The following is a 21,558-nucleotide window of genomic DNA, read 5'->3' on the forward strand; positions in this document are numbered from 1 at the left end:
CTTTAAGCCTCAGTGCGTTTTTCGTCAATAATTAAGATGTTATGCTGTTTATTAAATCATCCAAAGTGAAACTAACGACCTAAACAAATCTTATTTTAAAGAAATTCCAAACAAATGCTTGTGTCTCAGAAGGTTAAAGCCATGTGTTTGTTTGTTTGTTTGTTTTTTCTCCAGCTTTTCACTTTACTTCAGTTCCTGTCCGGCTTCTCCAAACTGCTGAGGTCGTGTGTCATGATGAGCCAGGAGCTGATTGGCCAGATGGACTTTTCCAAGCAGCTGTCGTCCACTCTGGTGTCTGTGCTCATGCTGGATACCAAAGGATTAGGTCAGATCTTGAATTCAAAATGCAAATTTCTTTGTAAAGAATATACGAACATGTTTCAGATATTGTTACTGGGAAGGAAAAAGACAGTTTCAGTACAGATTTGACTAAATGTACAAAATAAGATCCCCTGTATGTGTAGCCAGATAACTTAAGAACTGACAGTACAGGACGGTCAAACAAAGCGGGAGACAAATGACATAATAAAAAAAATTAAAAGTAATCATAATAATAATAAAACAAACAGATAAACCCATCCACTAACCCGACCCTGAGGTAGATATACATGTTCAGGCTGTATGAGCGACAAAAAATCAGTTTCTCCGCACAGAATAGAATAAAATAGAATAGAATAGAATAGAATAGAATAGAATAGAATAGAACAGAAAAACCAACAGCGTACATAGTGGAAGAAAATTAACAAGAATAAAGACTGTAAAAGATGAAAGATTTAAAAAAAATAGAATAGAATAAGTATCCGATTACTGGCACGTGTATAAAAAAGTAATGAACTGCAACCAAAAGTAACTGAATTGTGAACAAAAAGTTTTGCATGACGAGCTTAAAGTGTTGAATTGCGAACAGATATTGCACAGGATTGTACAGAGTAAGTAATGAATCGCAACAAAAAGTAATTGGATTGCAGACGGATATATAACAGATATTGCACAGGATTGTACCCAGTGAAATGATGCGAGTATTTAAACTTTGAGGAGTAATAATACTCCACATATTATAAGTGTTCACTTGTATTTTTCCGGGACACCAAATGAAATTATACCAGGATTCATTTGCACTTTCAAAATTTTTGTAGTCCAAAAATCTCCAACCAGAACCTTTGTAATGGTGGAAGAACATATGAGTAATGTTACAGTTAATCCCCGCCGCTGCGCGTCGTTATAGCCGATCTGATTTAGACATCTGTGCCCTGCAGCCATAAAGCGGGTGACTCACTCTTTCCCCTCCTCAGATCCAGGTGCCCAGGATGTGGTGTGCGTGTGCTGGGCAGACGTGTTTATGCTCCTGGCTACTCTGTTGAAGAGGGACGGCTCGGCAGCGCACCCATCTGTCTCTGCAGCGCTGGGGAGGCGCTGGCGGACTTTTACGGGTACACGAATACTCCCCCACCAGTAAAAGTGACAGAAGCGATGGTTCCTGTTTGGACGTCAGAATTAGAAATGTTTTACCTCATAGGACCTTGATTTTTTTAAGAGGTGCTGAAATAAGGCTCTACATAAGAAGCATAAAAGAAATATGCTGATTATTGACTAAATAATCTGGATTTTAGTGAATTAATTCTGGCACAGAAAAATACAATTTGTGTTAACGCTCCTGAGCAGATGCTAGGATAAGATAATTGCATGCTGTCCTTATGCTACCTCTACTCCTCCTACTCATCTTCCTCTGTGATTAATGACGCAGCAGGGGAAGTCTGATGAGTCTGGTAAAAGATGAATGCTGAGCCTTTGTGTGTGTATATTATTATTTATTTTTTTTTTTGTCCGCGAGTGCAAGTTTACGGCATCTCGGCGTCTGGATGCGTGGACAAATGTCTCGCTGTCAGGGGGTTTAAACTATGGATTTGCCATTTTGTCTGGCTACGTATTTCGGCGTCATTCTTTATAAATCTGCTGCTCCCCCCTGTCAAATCGCTCTTTTCTTTTTCTGTTTATGTCTGCAGGAACGCTGTCCGTGTGCGTCTCTGACAAGTTTTCAAATGCCCTCCTTCACACGGTGGCTCTGCAGTTCCTCTGCACCATTTTCACGGAGGAGGCGAAGAGTCGGCGCGAAGAGGTTTCGATCTCAAACTGTAAACATGCCACCTCTCTGTCAGACACCCTTAACGGGCCCTCAGCCGCCGAGCTCTGCGAGCTTTTACTGCAGGTACGGTGGAGGGGGTTCACAAAATAAATGAAAGTCTCTCCAAAGTCATCAGAGGTGTTGTTTACCCCTGAACCGTTAGTGAGAATTGCTTATGTCGATATAAACTCACTTGCCACTTTATTAGGTACACCTGTTCAATTGCTTGTTCACACAAATGGCTAATCAGCCAATCACATGGCTGCAATTCAATGCATTTATTCATGTAGAGGTGATCAAGACAACTTGCTGAAGTTCAAACCGAGCATCAGAATGAGGAAGAAAGAGGATTTAAGTGACTTTGAACGTGGTTGTTGGTCTGAGTATTTCAGAAACTGCTGATCTACTGGGGTTTTCATGCATAACCATCTCGAAGGGTTTACAGAGTTAAGTTGTGTGGATGAAAATGCCTTGTTGATGTGAGAGGTCAGAGGAGAATGGGCAGACTGGTTGGAGATGATAGAAAGACAACAGAAACTCAAATAACCACTGGTTACAACCAAGGAATGCAGAATAACATCTCTGAACGCACAACAAGTCCAACCTTGGAGAAGATGGGCTACAGCAGCAGAAGACCACACCGGGGGCCACTCCTGTCAGCTAAGAACAGGAAACTGAGACTACAGTTAACACAGACTCACCAACATTGGACAATAGAAGACTGGAAAAACGTTGCCTGGCCTGATGAGTCTTGATTTCAGCTGCAACATTCAGATGTCAGGGTCAGAATTTAGCGTAAACACCATGAATGCATGGATCCATCCTGCCTTGTATCAATGGTTCAGGCTGGTGGTGGTGGTGTAATGGTGTGGGGGATATTTTCTTGGCACAGTTTGGGCCCCTTAGTACAAACTGAGCATGGTTTAAATGCCACAGCCTCCCTGAGTATTGTTGCTGACCATGTCCATCCCTTTATGACCACAGTGGACCATCTTCTGACGGCTACTTCCAGCAGGATAATGCACCATGTCACAAAGCTCATATCATCTCAAACTGGTTTCTGGAACATGACAATGAGTTCACTGTAATCCAATGGCCTCCACAGTCACCAGATCTCAATCCAATAGAGGAACCTTTGGGATGTGGTGGAATGGGAGATTCTCATCATAGATGTGCAGCCAACAAATCTGCAGCAACTGTGTGATGTTATCATGTCAATATGGACCAAAATCTCAGAGGAATGTTTCCAACACCTTGTTGAAAGTATGACACCAATAATTAAGGCAGTTCTGAAGGTAAATGGGGTCCAACCTTTTACTACCAAGGTGTACCTAATAAAGTGGCAAGTGAGTGTATCATGAAATGCATGTAAGTGTCTTTTGAGAGCATTTTGTTAATTGGAGCAGTCACTATCTCCCGCTTTGATTACTAACATCAAGAGTTTTGAGAAGAGGACTCTTCAGGACCCTCTGAAGAAGCTCACAGCCAGAGCTCTGATGTTGCTCCTCGCCTGCAGTCCCGTAGCTCAAAACTACGCCGCCAAAGGTAATTCCCCAAAACTTAGGCAAGAGGTAGACCGAGGCTGGTGCTGTCTGTAGTGGTTTCTTTGAGTTAACCTACTGAACATTTAAACCCTGTGGTTTGGGGGCAGCGACTGCCCCAGAAATGGAAAAATGCCATCCGTGAAACCAATTTTTTTTTTTGGTATGAAATTGGCTTCTGTATTGTTTACTGTCGTTTTAATTCCCCTTTTTAATGAATTTATGGTCACATTCGGACATTAGGTTGTGCAGATCCTTTCTATTTAAAGGCCCCTCCCACTGGACCCTCTTTAATGGAAATAAATGACATCATCTAACATTTAAAAAAAACATTTTTGTGAACTTTTATGGGGAAACCAATAGCAACTTACTAGAATGTTGAATATAGCTCAGTGTGTGAACCCACCAAGCTATCAATAGCACGCTAGCTGGCTAACATGCTAACATGTTTCCAGTGGCAGAGAAAACTGCATTTACTATTTTATTGTCTCTTTTATGCATCGGCTGCTTCGTGTATTTACCTCCTTATAAATTAATAAAGAAATATGTGTCATTTAAAATTATTTGTGGTGAATTTAATCTTAAATTTATTTATTTTTTTGTTCCAGCTGGGTTAATCGACAGCTGTGTGGAGCAAATGAAGCAAACCTACTCCCAGCTCCACCTGGAGTCCGTCCGACCCGGCAAAGCTTCTCACCGCAAAAAGGTGAGTCGAGAAAAAAAAACGGCTGGAAATTTCCAATCTCATCATTTTTTCTTGGCTGTGTTTTTCCAACATCGACATGAGTGAGTTGTGGGATAAATATTTTGACGGTGTGTCTCTTCCAGGCTTTAGTGAGTAAAAGTCGCTTTTACTTGTGGACAGTTGCACATGCTGATCTTTATTATTATTATTTTTATTTTTTTTTTCCTTTGTTGTCAGGAAGAGACGTATTTAAAGGAAGTCAAGATGAGCGTGGAGATCCTGCGGAGCGCTCTTTACCGTAACGACGGATGCAAAGTGAGCCTCGCCGCCTGCTTTTTAATTTCCCCCACTGCTAATTGATTTTTAATGGAACCTCAGAGCAGCAGTAGCTTTGCCTCTGTGAATGTGTGCTTACATGTCAGCAAGTTTAGCTTCTTAAAACCTTGTAATGGCATTACTTATGGAGCATATTAGCTGGATTTCATTTCCTAAGTGGCCTTTTCACTCGCTGGTGGTTACCTCGGACTAAACAGCCAGGAAGCCTCCGCTCTGCTGCAGCGTTTACTTTGTGCCACTATTCTCCTCCCCTCCTAGGAAAATATTTAAGCTTTTTTATGTTGATTAGTGCCATCTGTGTCGGTGCTGTTGCATAAATCAGCTCATATCTACGGTATATTACCAAGCCTGTAGCTGTAATCCTGTAGCACGCGTCTGTTTTGTTTTCTTTGGCTCATTTCCTTTGCAAGTGCACGAGTTGTGTGTATGTGATTTGTTTTTCATCTGTGTAGGTGGCGGCCACAGATGCCCGCCTCACACCGGCGCTCTACGCTCTCTGGCCGTGGCTCCTATTGGACGACGCCACCATGGAGGCGGCGCTGGAGCTTCTGTGTGTCTACACAGCCGACTGCACAACAGGTGTGTGTGTGTGTGATTGTGTGTGATTGTGCCTGGCCCGTGCCTGCCCTTCGCCTCTGTCTGCGGTTAGCAATCTGACTGAGTCACACAAACGCTCCTCACCAAGAGCCCCTTTGTCCGCTCCAGTCACCGCTGAACGACATCGTGACTTACTGTATAAGACCACTGACCGCTTTCCTTTTCCGGCCACAATGAGCGCAGTGTCACGAGCCACGGATCGAGGCCGCGCGGCCGCCTCCCTCCCTCTCCGCACGTACGGCGACCGCTTTTACTCCGGCGGGGAGACGTACGTGGGGGAGAAAAAAGACAGAGCCAGAGTCTGTGCTTTGAGATATGTATTGGTGTTTCATCACGCGAACGTAGGACAGCGTCTGTGTGGAAATTAGTTGAAAATAAGTGTTTCTAAGAAGGCGAAAGGGGCAGGATTCATGCGGAGGAAAAGAGCGGGGGGGAAATTTTTCACTTTGCTAAACAACCCGTGGTTCCTTTGATCTGTCAGGCTGGTGTATTTGTGCAATTGAAATCAGTTTCATCAGTGTGTGCAACGTTTCTGCATGTGTGTATCTCTGCTTGATTGGCACCGGTTTCCTCAGTGGGTACGTGTGCGCGCTCTGATCTCCCTCCCCCTCCACCTCCCGCCCCCCCACCCCCAACCCGTAAGCTCGAGCCGTGAAGCACCAGAAATCAGTGAAGTCGGGCACAGCGTTTCCCTAAAGGTTAACCGAACAGCAGGTTGCGTTCAGGCTGCATGTAGCCGGGCTTAGTATTACACCATCCAACCTCAGGCTATCATTAAATCTCCCGAAACCGCTACGTTCCTCCTGCATCTTTCATCTCCAGTCTACCTCCTCCGTCATCCTGAGCTTTTGTTCGTCAGATTGTTGATTTCATCTGCGCGAAAAACGCGTATTTTCCCGCTGATGTTTTTTTTTTGTCAGCCGTGGCAGTAAAACAACTCGAAAGTCAAGCAAATCAAAAATCTTCAGCGTCTCCTTGCACTTGTGTGCGAGATGGTGCAAAATAATCAGATTTTGAGGCAGCGGTTTTTTATTCACGTCGGTGAAATGGATCCATTATAGAGCAGACGGGCCTCCCCAGTCAATTTCATGATACACCAGGCTCCTCGACAGGTATCGAGATAACCTCGGGCTAAAATCAGCCCGTTGCTGTACGTTACCATTTTTAGGATTAGCATAACCAACAAGCTGTCATGTTCTCCGATATGTAACATCAATCAGTGTCTCTGGCTTTCAGCTTGTTCATCTCTGTGTTTCGTGTGTAATCGGCAATTAGTCATGTCAGTTACACTGGCGGGGGATGTCGTGCCACAGATATTTTATTGGCATCTCTTTATTTTTGTCATATGTATTAATGTTAATGCGTCTGAAAGGCCTTGTAGTAGAATAATTAGTAGCCGTAGCCTAAGGCTAAATGATTCCCATCCCTTCCTCTCAGATTCACACGCTTGTCATCATCAGTCAGACTGAGAGTCCTTTCTCTGCAAATGAATCTAAAAGCCAGTTAAAAGACGAAAAACATGTTTTTTTTTTTGCTTTAAAGCTCTCGGATTTTTCTCGCTAATGAGCTTTGCATTCATCTTCTTGTTTTTTTGAGTGGGGGGGCAATTAGGCTTGACCTCGTTCTGAAGTGTAAGACCACCAAAAACACAATGTATTCTGTCTTCATCGTCCTTTGGGTCAGAACATGCTGAGGTGTGTTTTGGTGCAGCGTGCAGACAGCCGTGCAGCCCAACGGCCCAGTCTTTATTTTTGCAGCTAGCGGTGGCGCTGGCTGCTAAGCTAGTTAGCTTTAAGATAAACACGAAGAGGCAAACAGTTCCAACAAGAAGAATAGCGCCTCACAGTTTTTGAGATTGACGTTTTGGATCGACAACACAAATTATAAGGAAAATTAGCCCCTTTGTTAATGGTTTGCTTTGTTTGTTGGTATTTGTAATTTAAACTGCATGCAATATTGCGTTTGCACATCTTTTTTTTAAATCTTTTTAAATGCTACAGTGCTAAATTATTATTACATCTGCAGCCCAAAATGCAACTCACAAAACTCATGGTGTGTTTTAGTAACAGCTCAACCACACCAAAGCTGCTGCTCCTTAAATAACCACTTGAGGGTTGCCAGGTGTTAAAACGTCGAGGAGTTGAATTGTGATATCATCCTTTCATTCAGGCCTCTACGTTATGCATTGTTAACCCTTTGTCTGGCATTGTAACCACACGTTTGATCTTTTTTTGTATATCTAAGCTGTGGCGTTATACAGCTCCAGTATTTATGTTGTATGAATCTCAACAGTTGTGTGAACATATTAAAAATGATTTGTCAAAACACTCCGTTTGCAGTGCACGCGATTAATATAGAATATTAAAAATGAATGATATTTAATCGCGATTAATCGTATTTCTTAGTGCGGAAGTCTAAGGGTTAAGGGCGCGGTGGCTGTGAGTGACAGGTGGGTGGCGCCACAGGTCGCTAACCGTCGGCCTTTAGCTTCTGAACGTTCTGCCGTGAGGTGGAGTCGAGCTTCGTGGAGCTGAGCTTCAAAGCTCTGACCGGGATTCCTGTGAGGGACGACACGCTGGGTTCTTTCTTCTTTATTTACAGTCCGTGGTAAACGGCTCATTCTCGTACCCGCCGGCCACAGGTAGAGGTGAGGAGTGAGTCTCGCCACTTCACTCACGGGATCTTTTCTCCAATTCGGACCGTTCTCCGTAAACCCTAGAGATGGTTGTCGGTGAAAATCCCAGTAGATAATCAGTTTCTGAAATACCAAAATATCAAAATCCCCTTTCTTCCCCGTTCTGATGCTCGGTTTGACCTTCAGCAAGTTCTCACCTCGACATGAATAACCATGTGATTGACTGATAAGCTATTTGTGTTTTCAGATATATTTTACCATGATCTGCTTCTCTTTAAATTAGTTTAAATATAGTTGTCATATTTTAGGGTTATGCTGCTTGTATGAATGCGTATTTGTATGTGAAGGTTTCTAATTCTAATCAAACAGGTAAATTTGACAGTTTTTCTTTGTTTGCTTTTTTTTTTTCCCAGCATGCAGTTCTCTTTGTGGCAGTGGTCCTGGTGTAGTACCAGGATCTAAAGGCTCCTCGGGCAGCTCCCTGATGCACTCCGTCATGAAGCTGACCACAGGTCTTTCTGCCGAAAACAGCCCCATCCAGAAACTGTCCTTCTGTCTCTTGGCCAACCTGTCCATGTCCCGAGACTGTAGAGGCGTCCTGCAGAAGGTGTGTGTGTGTGTGTTAAACTTGGACGCAGTTTGTCCATCCGATATTAATCACCAGTTTTTAATTTTAACACACTGTGAAGAGCTAATTTACAAGTCAAAAATAATCTCAGTGAGAAACAAAGTGTCAGAAATGCACGGCTACAAATGACACGAGCCCGTCTCGCAAAATCTCCCTTCACACCTACGCTCTGCTAACTATTAAACTATTTTTTTTTTTTTCCGTGTGATTCCCAGAATAATTTTCTTCAGGCCTTCCTGTCGGTGCCGGTGCCCAAAGCGGGCGGGGTTAAGCCCGCGGGGGGCGGAGCCAGTCTGCCGGGCCTGTGGCTGAGGCTGCTGGTCGGTCTCTCGTTGGCGGAGGACGGTCAGCAGAGTATCCTCAGAGTGACCGGGGTCCTGGAGCTGTTGGCAGACTTGGCTCCACATCGGCGACACGCGCTGCTCACCCTCCACAACCTCTGCTTCTGTCCCGCCAACAAGTCGCACATCATCGCCAGCGGTATGAAAAAGGGAGCAGGGCTTACGTTCAATAAGCTTATTATTTGTTTTGTTTGGGTATAGGACAACAATATCGAAATATGCCGGATTATAGCAGAGCTGCTTATAGAGGATGTGCATTGACGTCACTGTCGCCTGAGGCCACGCCCACCGAGGCCACGCCCACTGAGTGGCTAAAACACAGTGAAATGTTTCAGTAAATACAGAAAAACTGGGAGAAATGTGGATTATCAGAAAAAAATTAAGAAAAATTGGACTCAACAATGATCCATACGAATACAAATAACAAATGAACCATGAACATTGACATGTGACCAGAAATCACTTGATTGTCAGGAAATACTATAGAGGGAGAGGGGTCTGCACGTGATGTCACAGCCAGCGAAGTCTCCATGGTTACGGCCACTGAATAGAAAAAGTTGAACATGGAGATTAGCAGCATTAGCTTGAATCATAGGCTTTGATAGCTTCTAAACTGTAAAATTTATTTTAAAAAATGTGAAGAGTTGTCAGAGATTTATTTTTTACAGATATCTGCCAAAGAAAAGAGAAGTTAATGGATCGCTGCTTTAGAAGAAACAACTCGGAGAAACCTGGTGTTGCGGTTCACATTTAGTGTCAGGTAATATTAATTTATGCTGTATTTTTTGATGAAGTCAGACCTTAAGTTACTTTATACCCTCAATACCTTCTACACTATATTGGTACTTTACACAACACAGCTCCAATGGTTTTGTCCTAGAGTACCCCCTTATTTGGAAAAGTGGATTAGCCTCAGTTTCAGTTGGTTTTAGTTAATTTTAGTTAGCTAAATATAGCTAAATAAAAGCTGCTAACGCTAAGAGCTTTATTGAGAACTAACGTTAGCCAAACAATACTGTTAGTTATTGTTGGAACTGAAATAGTTACTGTCGGCCTTAACTACGCCAAAACAATACCATCCACAAACTTATCTCCAGAACGTAACTTAAGAAGTAACTTAAGGTTTGACTTCATCAAACAAATACAGCATAAATTAATATTAATACCTGACAATGAATGTGAACCACAACACCAGGTTTCGGTGCCTGGATTCAGTGTGTTTCTTAGTAAAAGCCTATGATTCAAATCAATGCTAATGCTAATCTCCACATTCATCTGTCACTCTCTGCCACTCAGTGGGCGTAACCATGGAGACGCCCGCTTGCTGTGATGTCACACGCATGCCCTCTATTTGTATCCGCAGTCCCTGATAAATAAATAAATAAATAAAACACAGATGACAGATGCACTTCACAGTCAGTACAAAACAATACGATGAACAGATAAAATCCGGATTCAGATCACGGTTCTCAGGATAGAAACAGCATTAAAACACAATAGATAGATATGACACTGATATGAAATGGGAGAAATGAAAAAGCGTTTCCTGTGTCTGTGGTGTAAACCACTAATTAGGGCAAAGATCTGTGCAGCAAAAGTTTCCCACAGAGTATTTTTCGGCCTTTGCTTCAGATTAACTCTCAGCGCTTTAGGTTTGGATGTTGAGGCAGAAAGTGATTCATCTCGTCGCCTACACTCCACGAGTTTTTCAGCCCTTTTTCTTTTTATCTACTGTAAATCTCACATTACATTATTGAAGTGAGTCGCAGTCGTCATTGCAGTTGTTTCCACGAGTTTAGTTTGTTTGAGCCATTTACTCGTGGGTATTTATCGAATCTTATATTTCGTTAAGCCAAAAATTCCACATCATGGTGCGTTTTTCCTCACAACAGAAAACGGAAATTCCAGAATGACTAAGAGCGTCCGCAAAATTCAGTTTTTATTCTTAAAAGAAAAGAAAAAAAACGTTGGACAAACGCTGCAGATACGTGAAGATTAATGATTCTCAGACGTGTAGAAGAAGAAAGCAGAGGAAGTCACTGAGACTCGGAGGCCGATTGCGTACCCCAGCCCCCCCCACCCCCCCACCCCCACCACCCCGTGCAGTGCAAGCTGCAGGTGGGAGTTGTGGACCAGGTGCGTGAAAAGCATTACAGTTTCCTGTGGAAAGATCATGTTTCCTGTGTATGTGGTGCATACTGTAAAATTTCAGACAATTGATCAGCTCAGAAAAAATGTGCGGCGTAACCTCGGTGCCCTATTGTATAAAGGTTAAGTCACGTTGCCGAAGTGTCTTTGAGATTAAAATATGAGCCGGGAGGAGGTTGAAACATTTTCAATTTCATGTGCACGGAAAAATATCGTCATGTTGTTACGTTCGTGTGCACATTTTACAGTAATCTATTACCTTTTTGTGGTAAAAAGCACATTTTGCTCGTGTTATTTTGACTTTAAAAAGTATATATTACTCTTTTTTGTTTGTTTTTTTTCTAATGACTGATGAACAAATTATCATCTGTTTGTTTTCGTTGCAGATAAAGCCATGAAGGTTTTGCTCGGCTGCTTGGAAAACAAAGATACAGAAACCCGCTGCATGGGAGCTTCTGCGCTTTGGGCTTTGCTTCATAACAACCAAAGGGTACAAACGTACACACTTAAAACCTTTATTTCAGTGGCTGTGCTTCTTTTATTGACTAGTTTAATGGTGATATATGTCAAATAAAATCCTCTGTGTCTTTAATCTCTCAGTACAGTCCAGATGACCAGCTCCTTGCTTATCTTGTCTTTTCTTATCTGTTTGTCTGACTTCCTCTTAAAAGGCAAAGACTGCTTTGAAGTGTCCCTCTGTTCGATTGAGAGTTGAGGAGGCGCACGCCGTGTCTAAGAAGGGTACGCCTTCGTTCCCTGCGTAAAAAAGCACATCAGCGTCCCCCCCGGTGTTCAATCTGACCATTTTCCACTCTCTTGTCCACAGAGAAGAAGCAGGAAGCCACCAACGCCCACCTGCTCAAGTGCCTCGAAAACCTTTCCCAGCTGTTAAATAGCTAAACGGAACATTATTTATGTTGTTTTGTGTTGTGTCTTCATGTGGATATTAAAGTAATTTCACCTTCCTTTCCTTTGCGCGTGATGATGTCATTTCAGAGGAGATCGGTGTTATTTATCACGACTTTACCTGTGGCTTTTAACACAGCTATTGTGGTGCGGCGTTCAAGTACAAATGTCACATTTGGGTAGTTGCCGGAAAACCACGGTGTCTTTTCACACGCGTAGACCCTCTCGCACAGCGAGAACGCTGCTCTGACAGGAAAGAAACCCTCCACACGCAGTGAAGAACTGATTTCGTTTCCACAGTGGGTTTTCATACTTGAGTTTTGATTGTGTGTGTGTTTGACAGACTGACTAATCTGATGAAAAGAAAAGACATTATTTTCTACAAAAATGAAATCAAAACCAAATACAATTATAAAAACTGCACGGAGAGCACTCAGTCCTACAGAAGTGCTGGGTGGTATACAGGTTAATACTAAATACTGGTACTTTTAGGTCCGAAAAATGAAGCCAGGACATTTTTTTGTTTGTTTGTTTTTTTTGGGGTGACCAGACATTCCCAATTTCTGGGGACAGTCCTTGTTTTGGATGACCTGTCCCCCGGCTAAAGCTGTCCCCCCAAAGTGTCCCCAATTTTAGCTTGCCGGTAGCTTGTTGCGCTGCCATTGACATTACAGACATAGCAGTTTAAATATAATTACATATATCAAAATAAATGAAACCGTAATAGTTTCTTCATTCATCTTGTTAACATTTAATTATTAATTTCATCACCAAGTTGTAAATGTCCCAGGATTTCTACATCGGCAGGCAGCGCTAACACGGGGCCATGAAAACCTGTTTTACTACTAGTTTGGGATTATTCTACATTTACTCATCATCACAGTAAAATAGTCCATCCTTAGTCAATCTACTGCAGTAATTCCTCTCTCAGCCAGTAGAAAATGTTCTGAACACCTGATTATGCATGAAAAAAATCAAACATTTTTGCTCATACCGCATTCTGATTTTGATTCTTGCATCGTGTTTCTAAAAGGATGGAGGCATGTTTACCACTGTGTTGCGTCACCTTTGCCTTTAGTTTTAAAAGCAGAACGTAATCCTCCTGCGGCTTGAGAAAATACTTGAGCTGCTCGACAGTCTCTGGGGTCTCTTTTTGTTGTATTCTTTTTTTTATTTTTTGTTTCATATTGCACCAGCTGTCTCCGTTGGGCTGCCGGTCTGGACTGGAGGCTTGTCTCTTTCACTACACAGTTGTCGTACATCCAGAGTGTTGTTTGGCATCGTCCCCCTGAAACGAGCACGACACATGTAGCCTTGAAAATCTTTAATCTGGAGGAGGTAGCGTCCAAACCTTCTCTAAATACTTTTACATTTTTGATTCAGGGTGGTTTTTCCACATTGACTGACCTCAAATTTATTGTTGTTTGCATGAAAATTAAAAATCTTTCATTAATGCAGTGAGTAATAAACTGTACTCACTGTGATTTCCACTGCAGAATCATGTTGAATCTAGGTTGAAAGCCCTAGGGACATAAAATAGTTTTCAGTGGACTCAATGACCAGTGTGACCAATAGAGCTAGCTAGCTAGCTACCATTAAAGTTGCCTATAATTTTACTGCCATGAGACTATTTGTACTGTTGGGTTTTAAGGGGTTAAGTTAGACCTTCAGCCTGTGTTTAACACTGGGAAAAATCAGGAAGAATGTTACTTCCGTTATCTCACCATAAAAGGAGATGTTTTCTGCTTTGCTGCAGCTTGGTCACAGACTAGGATACATCACACCCCAATATTTCACACACTGGAAACCAGATAAAGCCAATCGGCCACACATGGAAATTCAGTGACACATGAGAGGCAGCGCTCCTCCCTTCTCTATGGGCAGAGCCTAGGTAGAACAGGGTCACTGTGTCTGCTTGGATGAGAGCTTCGGTTTTTTTCTTCCCTTAAGGTGGGTGGACTGAAGTCTCAGCGCTGAATCAATACCTATTCTCTCTGTACCAAATAAATAACCTAAACGTGAGAAATTGTCGCGTGATTTGTGCATAGATGGACTATCATTTCCAAAAGGTATAAAGATCCCGGTCTGAAGGAGAGGAAAATATCGTTCGACCAAATTCTTCTGACTTTTAGAGTCAATTTTTATTTGCAGGTTTAGATGTAGCAATGCAACAGCTCAAAATTCACATGAGTAACCAAAACAACCAGACAATTGTTGTAATAGTAACTGTAAAGTCAAATAATCAATCAAAAACTAATTAACTGTTGTCAAATCAATCATAATCATTGCTGTTGGAAAACAATATGTCAAAAAGAACTACTTATGAGCTTGATGGGTGGAGTAGGGGTATAGAAAATGTCCAAATCTGTCCAAAAATCTTTTAGAGTAGGAAAGGCGTCAAGTGAGCTGCACGACCAATGCAGCCACGCCTGAAACCCGTCCGTTACTGTCGTAGCGAGATGGTAGATAGCACTGCAAGGGAGTTGGCTCAGTCCACATGCAGCACACTCCGTGTCCGAGGTGAAATTCCCGTAATACACTTCTGGATTTAATCTTTTATACTCTTAATTCTAGGACACATCCTATCTCTAATACATTATCATGACTAACCATCACACCAGCATCTTTATCCAATAAGAGTCTTACACTCATGACTAATTGATCAATGCATTGACAGTATTTTTCCAGTAACTGTGTCTGGACACGTCCTGGCCTGACTCAAGGCGCATAGGCCTTGACCAGTTCCTCTTTTTACCCCACTGCCACAATCATCAGTCGCATTTCTTCAACCAATATTAATTTTACATTCTGTGTATGATATATTTATTCACTGAGAGTTAACACAATAAATCAATGTTACTTAAAATAAATCAGTGTTACTTAAAAAACCTATTAATTCAGGTTCTGATTACACACATAGTACCATACTTCAGGTATCTGGTCTCAACTCAAGATCTCGACTCGCTTGAAAGTGTGGTTTTATACTGTTTTTGGGTGATTAACTTCTGATATACCTCAGTTTTTGAGTTTACTTATGTAAATATATAGAAGGCTTCACTGTAAAACTCATCATCACGTCTCAAGTAAAGAAGTCATGAGCCCGGCCGTGGTGGTAAAGCACATGTGAGCTGTGGGTTCAGACCAGGAACTGTGTACCAGTTGCTTAAGTGTTACTCTCTGTAGCCAGAGAGCAAGTAGGAAGTGCTGCTCGGGTGCCTCTCCACTCCTCTATCAATGCAGCTTTCATTCTCCCTCGGTGGGGCAAGATGGAAGCAGTACAAAAGGACTACTGGTACTTTGTGGTACTCATCTTTCTCCCTTTTCTTAAAGGTATGGAAATGATCTATGTTCAATTTTCTTTTTTTTTTCATAAATTACCTTGTTTCCTACAGCTACACTTTCAGCAACAGTGTTGAAAGTGATAGTTTACTGTTGTCTCAGGACATTGTGAGCACAGTTATTCTGCCTAAATCTATTTACTCTATCTAGCTTCATGAGATTGTACTCGGTTATAATCAGTAACTAAAGAAAACATCCTTTTTAGCTGATGGTCCTTTTGTAATTTTGTAAAACTTCATTCTTCTGATACTGTTCCCATCTTGAAATGAGTTGTCATTCAGCTCAGATATAAAAGCCTGTGAAAGTCTGGAAGCTTGATCACATTGTGTTGATGTGTTTTGGCTCAAATTAGCCTAATTACCATTACCCAAGGGACGGCCTCAGAGCTGTGAATGGCTGTCTTCAAGTAGGGGAGATTTAGGGGGGAAGCTTCCCTAACACAGTTAGTCCTAAATGTTACTTATATATATAATTAAAATACGATGAATGATGTAATCTTTCTCATTTCGAATCGTTCCGTCCAGTCGCCACCCAGCAGAAAGAGGCTGTAGTTCGACTAGAGGAGGGGATGATCCTCCGCTGCTTGTGCCCCTGGGAAGGGAACCTCAGCATGGTGTCCTGGACCAAAGTGCCCGACAGGAATCCAGTGGCCGTTTTCCATCCAGAGTTTGGAGTGTCATTTTCTAACCATTACAAAGAGAGAGTAGAGTTCTTGAGGACCACGCCAATGGATGGAAGCATTTCCATCAGGAACGTCACCCACCAGGATATCGGGACGTATCACTGCTCTGTGCAGACCTTCCCTCAGGGACCGTGGACCACTGACATTCAAGTGGATGATTTAGGTAAATGCCACAGCGGGAAAAAAAAAAAAGAAACTTTAATGCACTGTTTTTGGAAATGAAAATGTAACCGAGCAGCATTATTTTCTCCCCGTATTTGCTTAAACAGATGAGCCGCCGCCAGAAGAAGAGCCCGAGCCCCCGTCCCCGGAGGAGATCGTGGCCGACTCGGAGTTGGTGGCGGAGGAGAACAGCAACCTAACCGTCACGTGCAACCGTCAGCACAACGCCACGGTTCACCAGGTCATCCTGGAGAGGATGCTGCGCGACGAGCCTTGGAGTATTATCGGGGTGTGCAAGAAGGCGGATGGGGGCCTGGTGAGCGAGGACTACAGCGTCAGGGGCAGGGTCAGCTGTGCAGACAGCCTGGATGTCAGCCTGCAGCTCATCGATGTTACACAGGAAGACGGGGGTTTCTACCGCTGTACCTTTAACACGGACGTGGGAGTGCAGACCACCACTGTGCAGCTGACTGTTAGTGAATCAGGTACAGAAGCAATAGTGTGTACGTGACTGACCCTAAACCCTAATTAATACCAATAACAGGCCAATGTTTGTGATGTCAGTGTCACTTCTTAGAAGTGCCATTACCACAAGTTCCTGTGTCACTTTTTTGGAGTTCTGCTTTGACTGAGCTGTGAACAAGAGCTGTAGGTGTCTGCGTTATATCACACGGGTAAAACTGAATGCTCCCCGTTTCCTTATTTCTCTTTACAACCAGGTGGAATCAGCCTGTCTTTATACATGATGTACATTTACATCGGAGTTGGAGCCGCTGGACTTGCCATTCTCACTGCCATCATCATACTGGCAATGAGGCACAGGTACGATTTCAGCAAACTTTACATTAATACCAGCTGCGCCTTGGTTTGGGTTTCACGCTAACATCTGTGAACCGAGATGAGTTAGAATAGTGTGAATAGTGTTTGTGGTTTCGCATTTAGCAGCTAAAAAAAACATGAATATCTCATCAAGATTTCACAAAAATGAATAAGCCGTTGAAATTAGAAATTGACTGATATGGATTTTTTAGGGCCGATACCGGTTTTCTTTTACATCAGCATTGGCTGATGGTCGATGCTGCTTTTTCTCCCTCCATTTACATGATATAATATAATAATATTATATATATCTATCTGCAAACCCAACTGCGTATCTGCCCGATATATCAGTCAATCTCTAATTAAAATAGTTCAGTTTGATCAGACAAATTCAACATTGCCACTTCTAAAAACCACAAACCAAATCAAAAGATGGCAACTTAGACTGTGTTCGGTGAAAATCAGTGGTTTCCGGGGAGGGGTTATTGGCGCAGTGGTTCGCACCGGAACAATCAGCTGATCTGGCTCTGGTCTGCTGAGGGCCTTTCTGTGTGGGACAGTTAAGCAGTTCTAGATAGATAACCGCCTTTTTTGTCTGATGTCTTCACCACAGAAAGAAGAACAAGAGAGAGGAGTACAGAGTCAAACTGCACCCGTCTCACAGACAGGTACGCGTTGCGTCATTGATTTTATCCACTCTTGTCTTTACCCTGGACACTTTTATGGCGCTCCCTTACCTCCTCATCAGACATGCGCTTCATTACAACGCTGTCGCGCTTTACAATTAATCCCACTTGGTACGTCACGTCCCATCAGCAGGTAACCTGATCCATAGTAATCTGTGCATGCTGGCTAACGGATGCTGCTTCACAGTAACTGACAGTGAAGTCGACTGGTGGTTTTTAACCTTTTTGGGGTCCTGGACCAAAAAATTGCTTAAGTACCAACCTCAACATACAAGTTCATGAGTTTCCCTTGTTTCACAATAGGATCATTATTAATCATAATTTGATATGGATGCATAATCCATCATCTCTTAATAAAATACACTAAATTACACTTTAACAGGCGTAATCAGAGAAAAAAATCCTCTGGGGTTTAGGTTGATTAAGGTCTCAGTCACATTTGAGTTAAATAATCCTATTTCTATAAATGTCATTTGATATTTTTTAGACAATATTTTATTTTCACGGACCCCTTGCAATAATGTCACGGACCACTAGAGGTCCGCGGACCCCCAGCTGAGCAGAGGCGTATATTAGAGAGAGTCTGGCCAACTCAAATCATGGGCGCCATGTTTGCTACATCGGAGGTTAGATTCTACAGTGTAACCCTATGGGGCGGATGTGCTATGTTGAAATAAATGTCTTATTTTCACCATTTACTGACCTATAAATGTTATCGCCAACGTCTGTCAATATGTAAAAGGTCCTCACTTAAATATCCCAGCGTCTACTTACTTTAAATATCTTAAATGAGTCTGTAAAATGCTTTGTAGCCCAATCACCTCATCAGTCATGGAGCTGTGTTTACCTTCTCCTCAGACTCCGTGTTCATCCATCACTGTTAAAGTTTGAAATTACTCAGAAACATTATAAATACTCATAAATAGTGGAAAATTAAACTAGTCTTACTGTTATTTAGTATTATCATTATAGCATTAGCATGCTAGCCATTATAACTTAGTAGTAACCGAGGAAAAGTTACGTGTCAGTGTAATATGTCTATCTACATGGACATAAATTACATGAACACATGGGTTTCACAGTATATATGACGCTAGCTGCTATTTTTCTAAGCCTTTAGTCTAGATAACTAGCTAGCATAAGATTAGCATAAGGCTAGGCTAACTTCAAACTTAATTCATTTGTAAAGCGGTGTTTTTGAGATCAAGGTTCACATTAATGATGGTACGACTTTATTTTTCCTATATAAAATCTTAACAAAAGTCAAAGAGAGACATTGACATTTACCTCACATTATAGTTGACATTTTCCTTTTAATCCTCTGCTCTCGTATCTTTCTCTGTTTTTGTTTCACTGAGGGAAACTGTGGATTTTTTCCCGTGTTTTTCCGACCCTGGGTTGAACTGAGGAATATTTTAACTTTTAATCCAATTTTATTCTCTGTTATTGCCACTTCTCTATGGGTGAATATTGGTTAGATGTATCTAACATGGCGCCCATGAAACATGTGACCAGCTCAGAACCAATCAGCATAGAGGGATAGACTCTTTCTAATATACAGCTCTGGGATTGAAGTAGAAAATAGGTGTCAAATATATTATGTGTAATACTATTCACAATCTGAATCCTGGAAATCATTTGAATATTAATGATAAATAAATGCATTATAATGATTTCTTCATAGCAAATTATTTTTTACAGCTGTGTATGTAATCGTGTAGTTTTAGGTTATTTCACAGCCCTCTGAATTAGCCTCACTGTCACGCTTTGCCAAATTCGCTTGCCAATGTTTATCTTTGTCTAACAGCATTAACACGACTAACATGTACCTCATCCTCACAGCCTAACTTCTATGAGAACATGCCCATGTGTCCCAGGATGTCCAAGAAGTCCAGGAAGATAAAAACCTGTCCGGTCTATGCCAACGTACAGACCATTAGACCACCCACCGCTAGACGTCTGCCTCGAGATAAATGATTTAAACACGGTACCTCGTATCGTCTGCGCAGTGGCAGATTGCACTTATTTATTTGAATTTTCTTTTTTAATTAGAGACTACATGAGCCGTGCTATGAAATGAGTCACTGGTGCTCATCTCAGGGTTTGTTTGGGTCCGGTTTCTACTGCCACTAATTAAATGTAATGCATAATTACTGTTGAGGAAATATTTGTTTTCGGGCAAAACAATATTTGACATTAGCCGCCACGCTGAAGAGCAGACAAAAGCCTGCATAATCATGCCTTTCACTCCTCTAACCCCCGAGTAAAACGCCTGACAAAAGCCCGTGTAATTGCCCCCCTTTTTTACTTTCATCCCTCCTGGTTTCCATTCAGAGCTCGACAATGCTGTCTAATCATCTAACAGAAAAGAAAAGCAGTCACTCAGCACCGTACCATCACTTGAGACCGTTGCTTTACCCCGCGGGCTTTCTGTCTAGGATGGTTGCATTCTAGTTAGTATCAAAGCTAAACTCTAATTAGCTAATCTGTGCTTTCATTTATACCTCCTTACCCTGTCAGTCTGTCGGTGTGCTGTTTATTAATGAATGTTTGTTTTTGTTTTTTTTTTCCTTTATGAGATGTAAAAAAAAAGAAAATGATTTTTATGAAAAGTTTTCCAAGTTGTATTTATTCCGCTTCCTCCTGTGAATCGATATTTAAGGTTAATGGTGCCACGGAGCTATGTGCTGTTTGTGTAATCTAATTCATTTATCTCCATAGAAGTGGAGGCACTGGCAGAGGCAGTAATGGATATGCGGGCTATTCCGCTAGGAAACAAGGCAAATGTGGACATGGTAGAAATGTGCAACGTAAAAAAAAAAAGGGACAATGTAGTTTGGAGTCACACAAGCTTCTTTTTCCTCATCCCGCTGTTCCTGCCGGAAGAATTGTACAGTTGACTGCCATGACGCTTGTGATGCTGAAACTGATCTGTGTGGTTGTTAACGACAAATAAAACACAGTGTCATAGCCTCTACCTTGTTGAGTTTCCTGTGGTGTGGGTGGGGTGTGATTAGAGGAAGCTGAATGAAAAGGATTTCGAGGAAACCAGACAATTTCGGGCCAAATGGTATTTTGTGGGTTTTTTGAGTTGGCTATTAAATTCTGACATTTCCCAACAGTCGGTTAGCTCTGCATTACAAGGAAATGTGTAACCAAGCTACTCAAGCTGAATTAAGTAATGTCACCAAGAGGTTCTCGAGACTCCTATTAAACCCACTCCTTTTAAAAAAAAGTCAAAATTTTAAATACCTTGGTCACTGATTGAGAGTTGGCCCAATAGCTCCTTTCCCCAGTGACCACATTTACCCTGTCTCTGGGTTTGGGAGATTTTTTTGACTACAGTCCTTAGTTGGCACGGTCCACCTAAAACAGGGTTCCCGCGGTTTATAAAAAGTCTTGAAAATTAAAATTTGGGTAATTAAGGTCTTAAATTGACCATAAATTTGATTTGGAGTTGGCCCATGAATCCTCTATCCAGTGACCAAATTTACCCCGTCTCTGGGTTTTGGAGATTTTTTTGACTACAATCCTAGTCTAATTAGCACAATCCATCTAAAACAGGGTCCCACAGGTTCTTAAAAAGTCTTAAAATGTCTTAAATTAAAATCTGGGTAATTTAAATTGTCTTGAATTTAACATAATTTTGCTGTAGGTGTTAAATTTTTAGCAGGTGCTCTTAATGTCGATGGGAAAGCACAATGGCCAACCGTCAAACATCTAATAGTGTGTATTTGGTATTTGTTTGATTAATTTACATTAGTAAATGAGAGTCCGTTTCACGGCCGTGGAGGTGAGTGGTTTAATATTCAAAGATGGGGAAGTGTAAATTCAACCACAAGTGGATGGAAGAGGATTTATTTGGGAGGTGATTGACTCCGGTTGAACGCGTACGTGAGTACGTGGCAGCAGCTAGCCATAGCGGGGCCAG

The 21,558-nt window shown here is 42.0% G+C and overlaps 2 protein-coding genes across 4 annotated transcripts in view; both read left to right on the plus strand.

The window, feature by feature from the left end:
- Window positions 1-11,998, plus strand: part of rttn (rotatin) — a 43,782-nt gene extending 31,784 nt beyond the window's left edge. The window contains exons 38-49 of the mRNA XM_047568790.1: window positions 175-325; window positions 1,293-1,430; window positions 2,004-2,206; window positions 3,562-3,667; window positions 4,272-4,369; window positions 4,586-4,663; window positions 5,137-5,263; window positions 8,330-8,523; window positions 8,760-9,024; window positions 11,420-11,523; window positions 11,705-11,774; window positions 11,860-11,998. Coding sequence (XP_047424746.1) covers window positions 175-325; window positions 1,293-1,430; window positions 2,004-2,206; window positions 3,562-3,667; window positions 4,272-4,369; window positions 4,586-4,663; window positions 5,137-5,263; window positions 8,330-8,523; window positions 8,760-9,024; window positions 11,420-11,523; window positions 11,705-11,774; window positions 11,860-11,933 — 1,608 coding nt within the window. The 3' untranslated portion in view covers window positions 11,934-11,998. The remainder of the gene's footprint in view (window positions 1-174; window positions 326-1,292; window positions 1,431-2,003; window positions 2,207-3,561; window positions 3,668-4,271; window positions 4,370-4,585; window positions 4,664-5,136; window positions 5,264-8,329; window positions 8,524-8,759; window positions 9,025-11,419; window positions 11,524-11,704; window positions 11,775-11,859) is intronic.
- A 3,112-nt stretch (window positions 11,999-15,110) lies between these two features.
- On the plus strand, window positions 15,111-20,602 carry cd226 (CD226 molecule). Of its 3 annotated transcripts, none has more exons than XM_047612113.1 (6): window positions 15,111-15,269; window positions 15,803-16,123; window positions 16,230-16,607; window positions 16,842-16,944; window positions 17,555-17,609; window positions 19,470-20,602. In XM_047612113.1, the coding sequence occupies exons 1-6, from the start codon at window positions 15,206-15,208 to the stop codon at window positions 19,602-19,604; spliced, it is 1,056 nt and encodes a 351-aa protein (XP_047468069.1). In that variant the 5' UTR covers window positions 15,111-15,205; the 3' UTR covers window positions 19,605-20,602. The 3 variants fall into 3 exon arrangements, with proteins under 3 accessions (XP_047468069.1, XP_047468070.1, XP_047468071.1); XM_047612114.1 differs by having other exon boundaries at window positions 20,349-20,602; XM_047612115.1 differs by having other exon boundaries at window positions 20,352-20,602.
- Window positions 20,603-21,558: the final 956 nt, after the last annotated feature.

Source organism: Mugil cephalus, chromosome 18 (assembly GCF_022458985.1).
Source record: "Mugil cephalus isolate CIBA_MC_2020 chromosome 18, CIBA_Mcephalus_1.1, whole genome shotgun sequence".
NCBI lineage: Eukaryota > Metazoa > Chordata > Actinopteri > Mugiliformes > Mugilidae > Mugil > Mugil cephalus.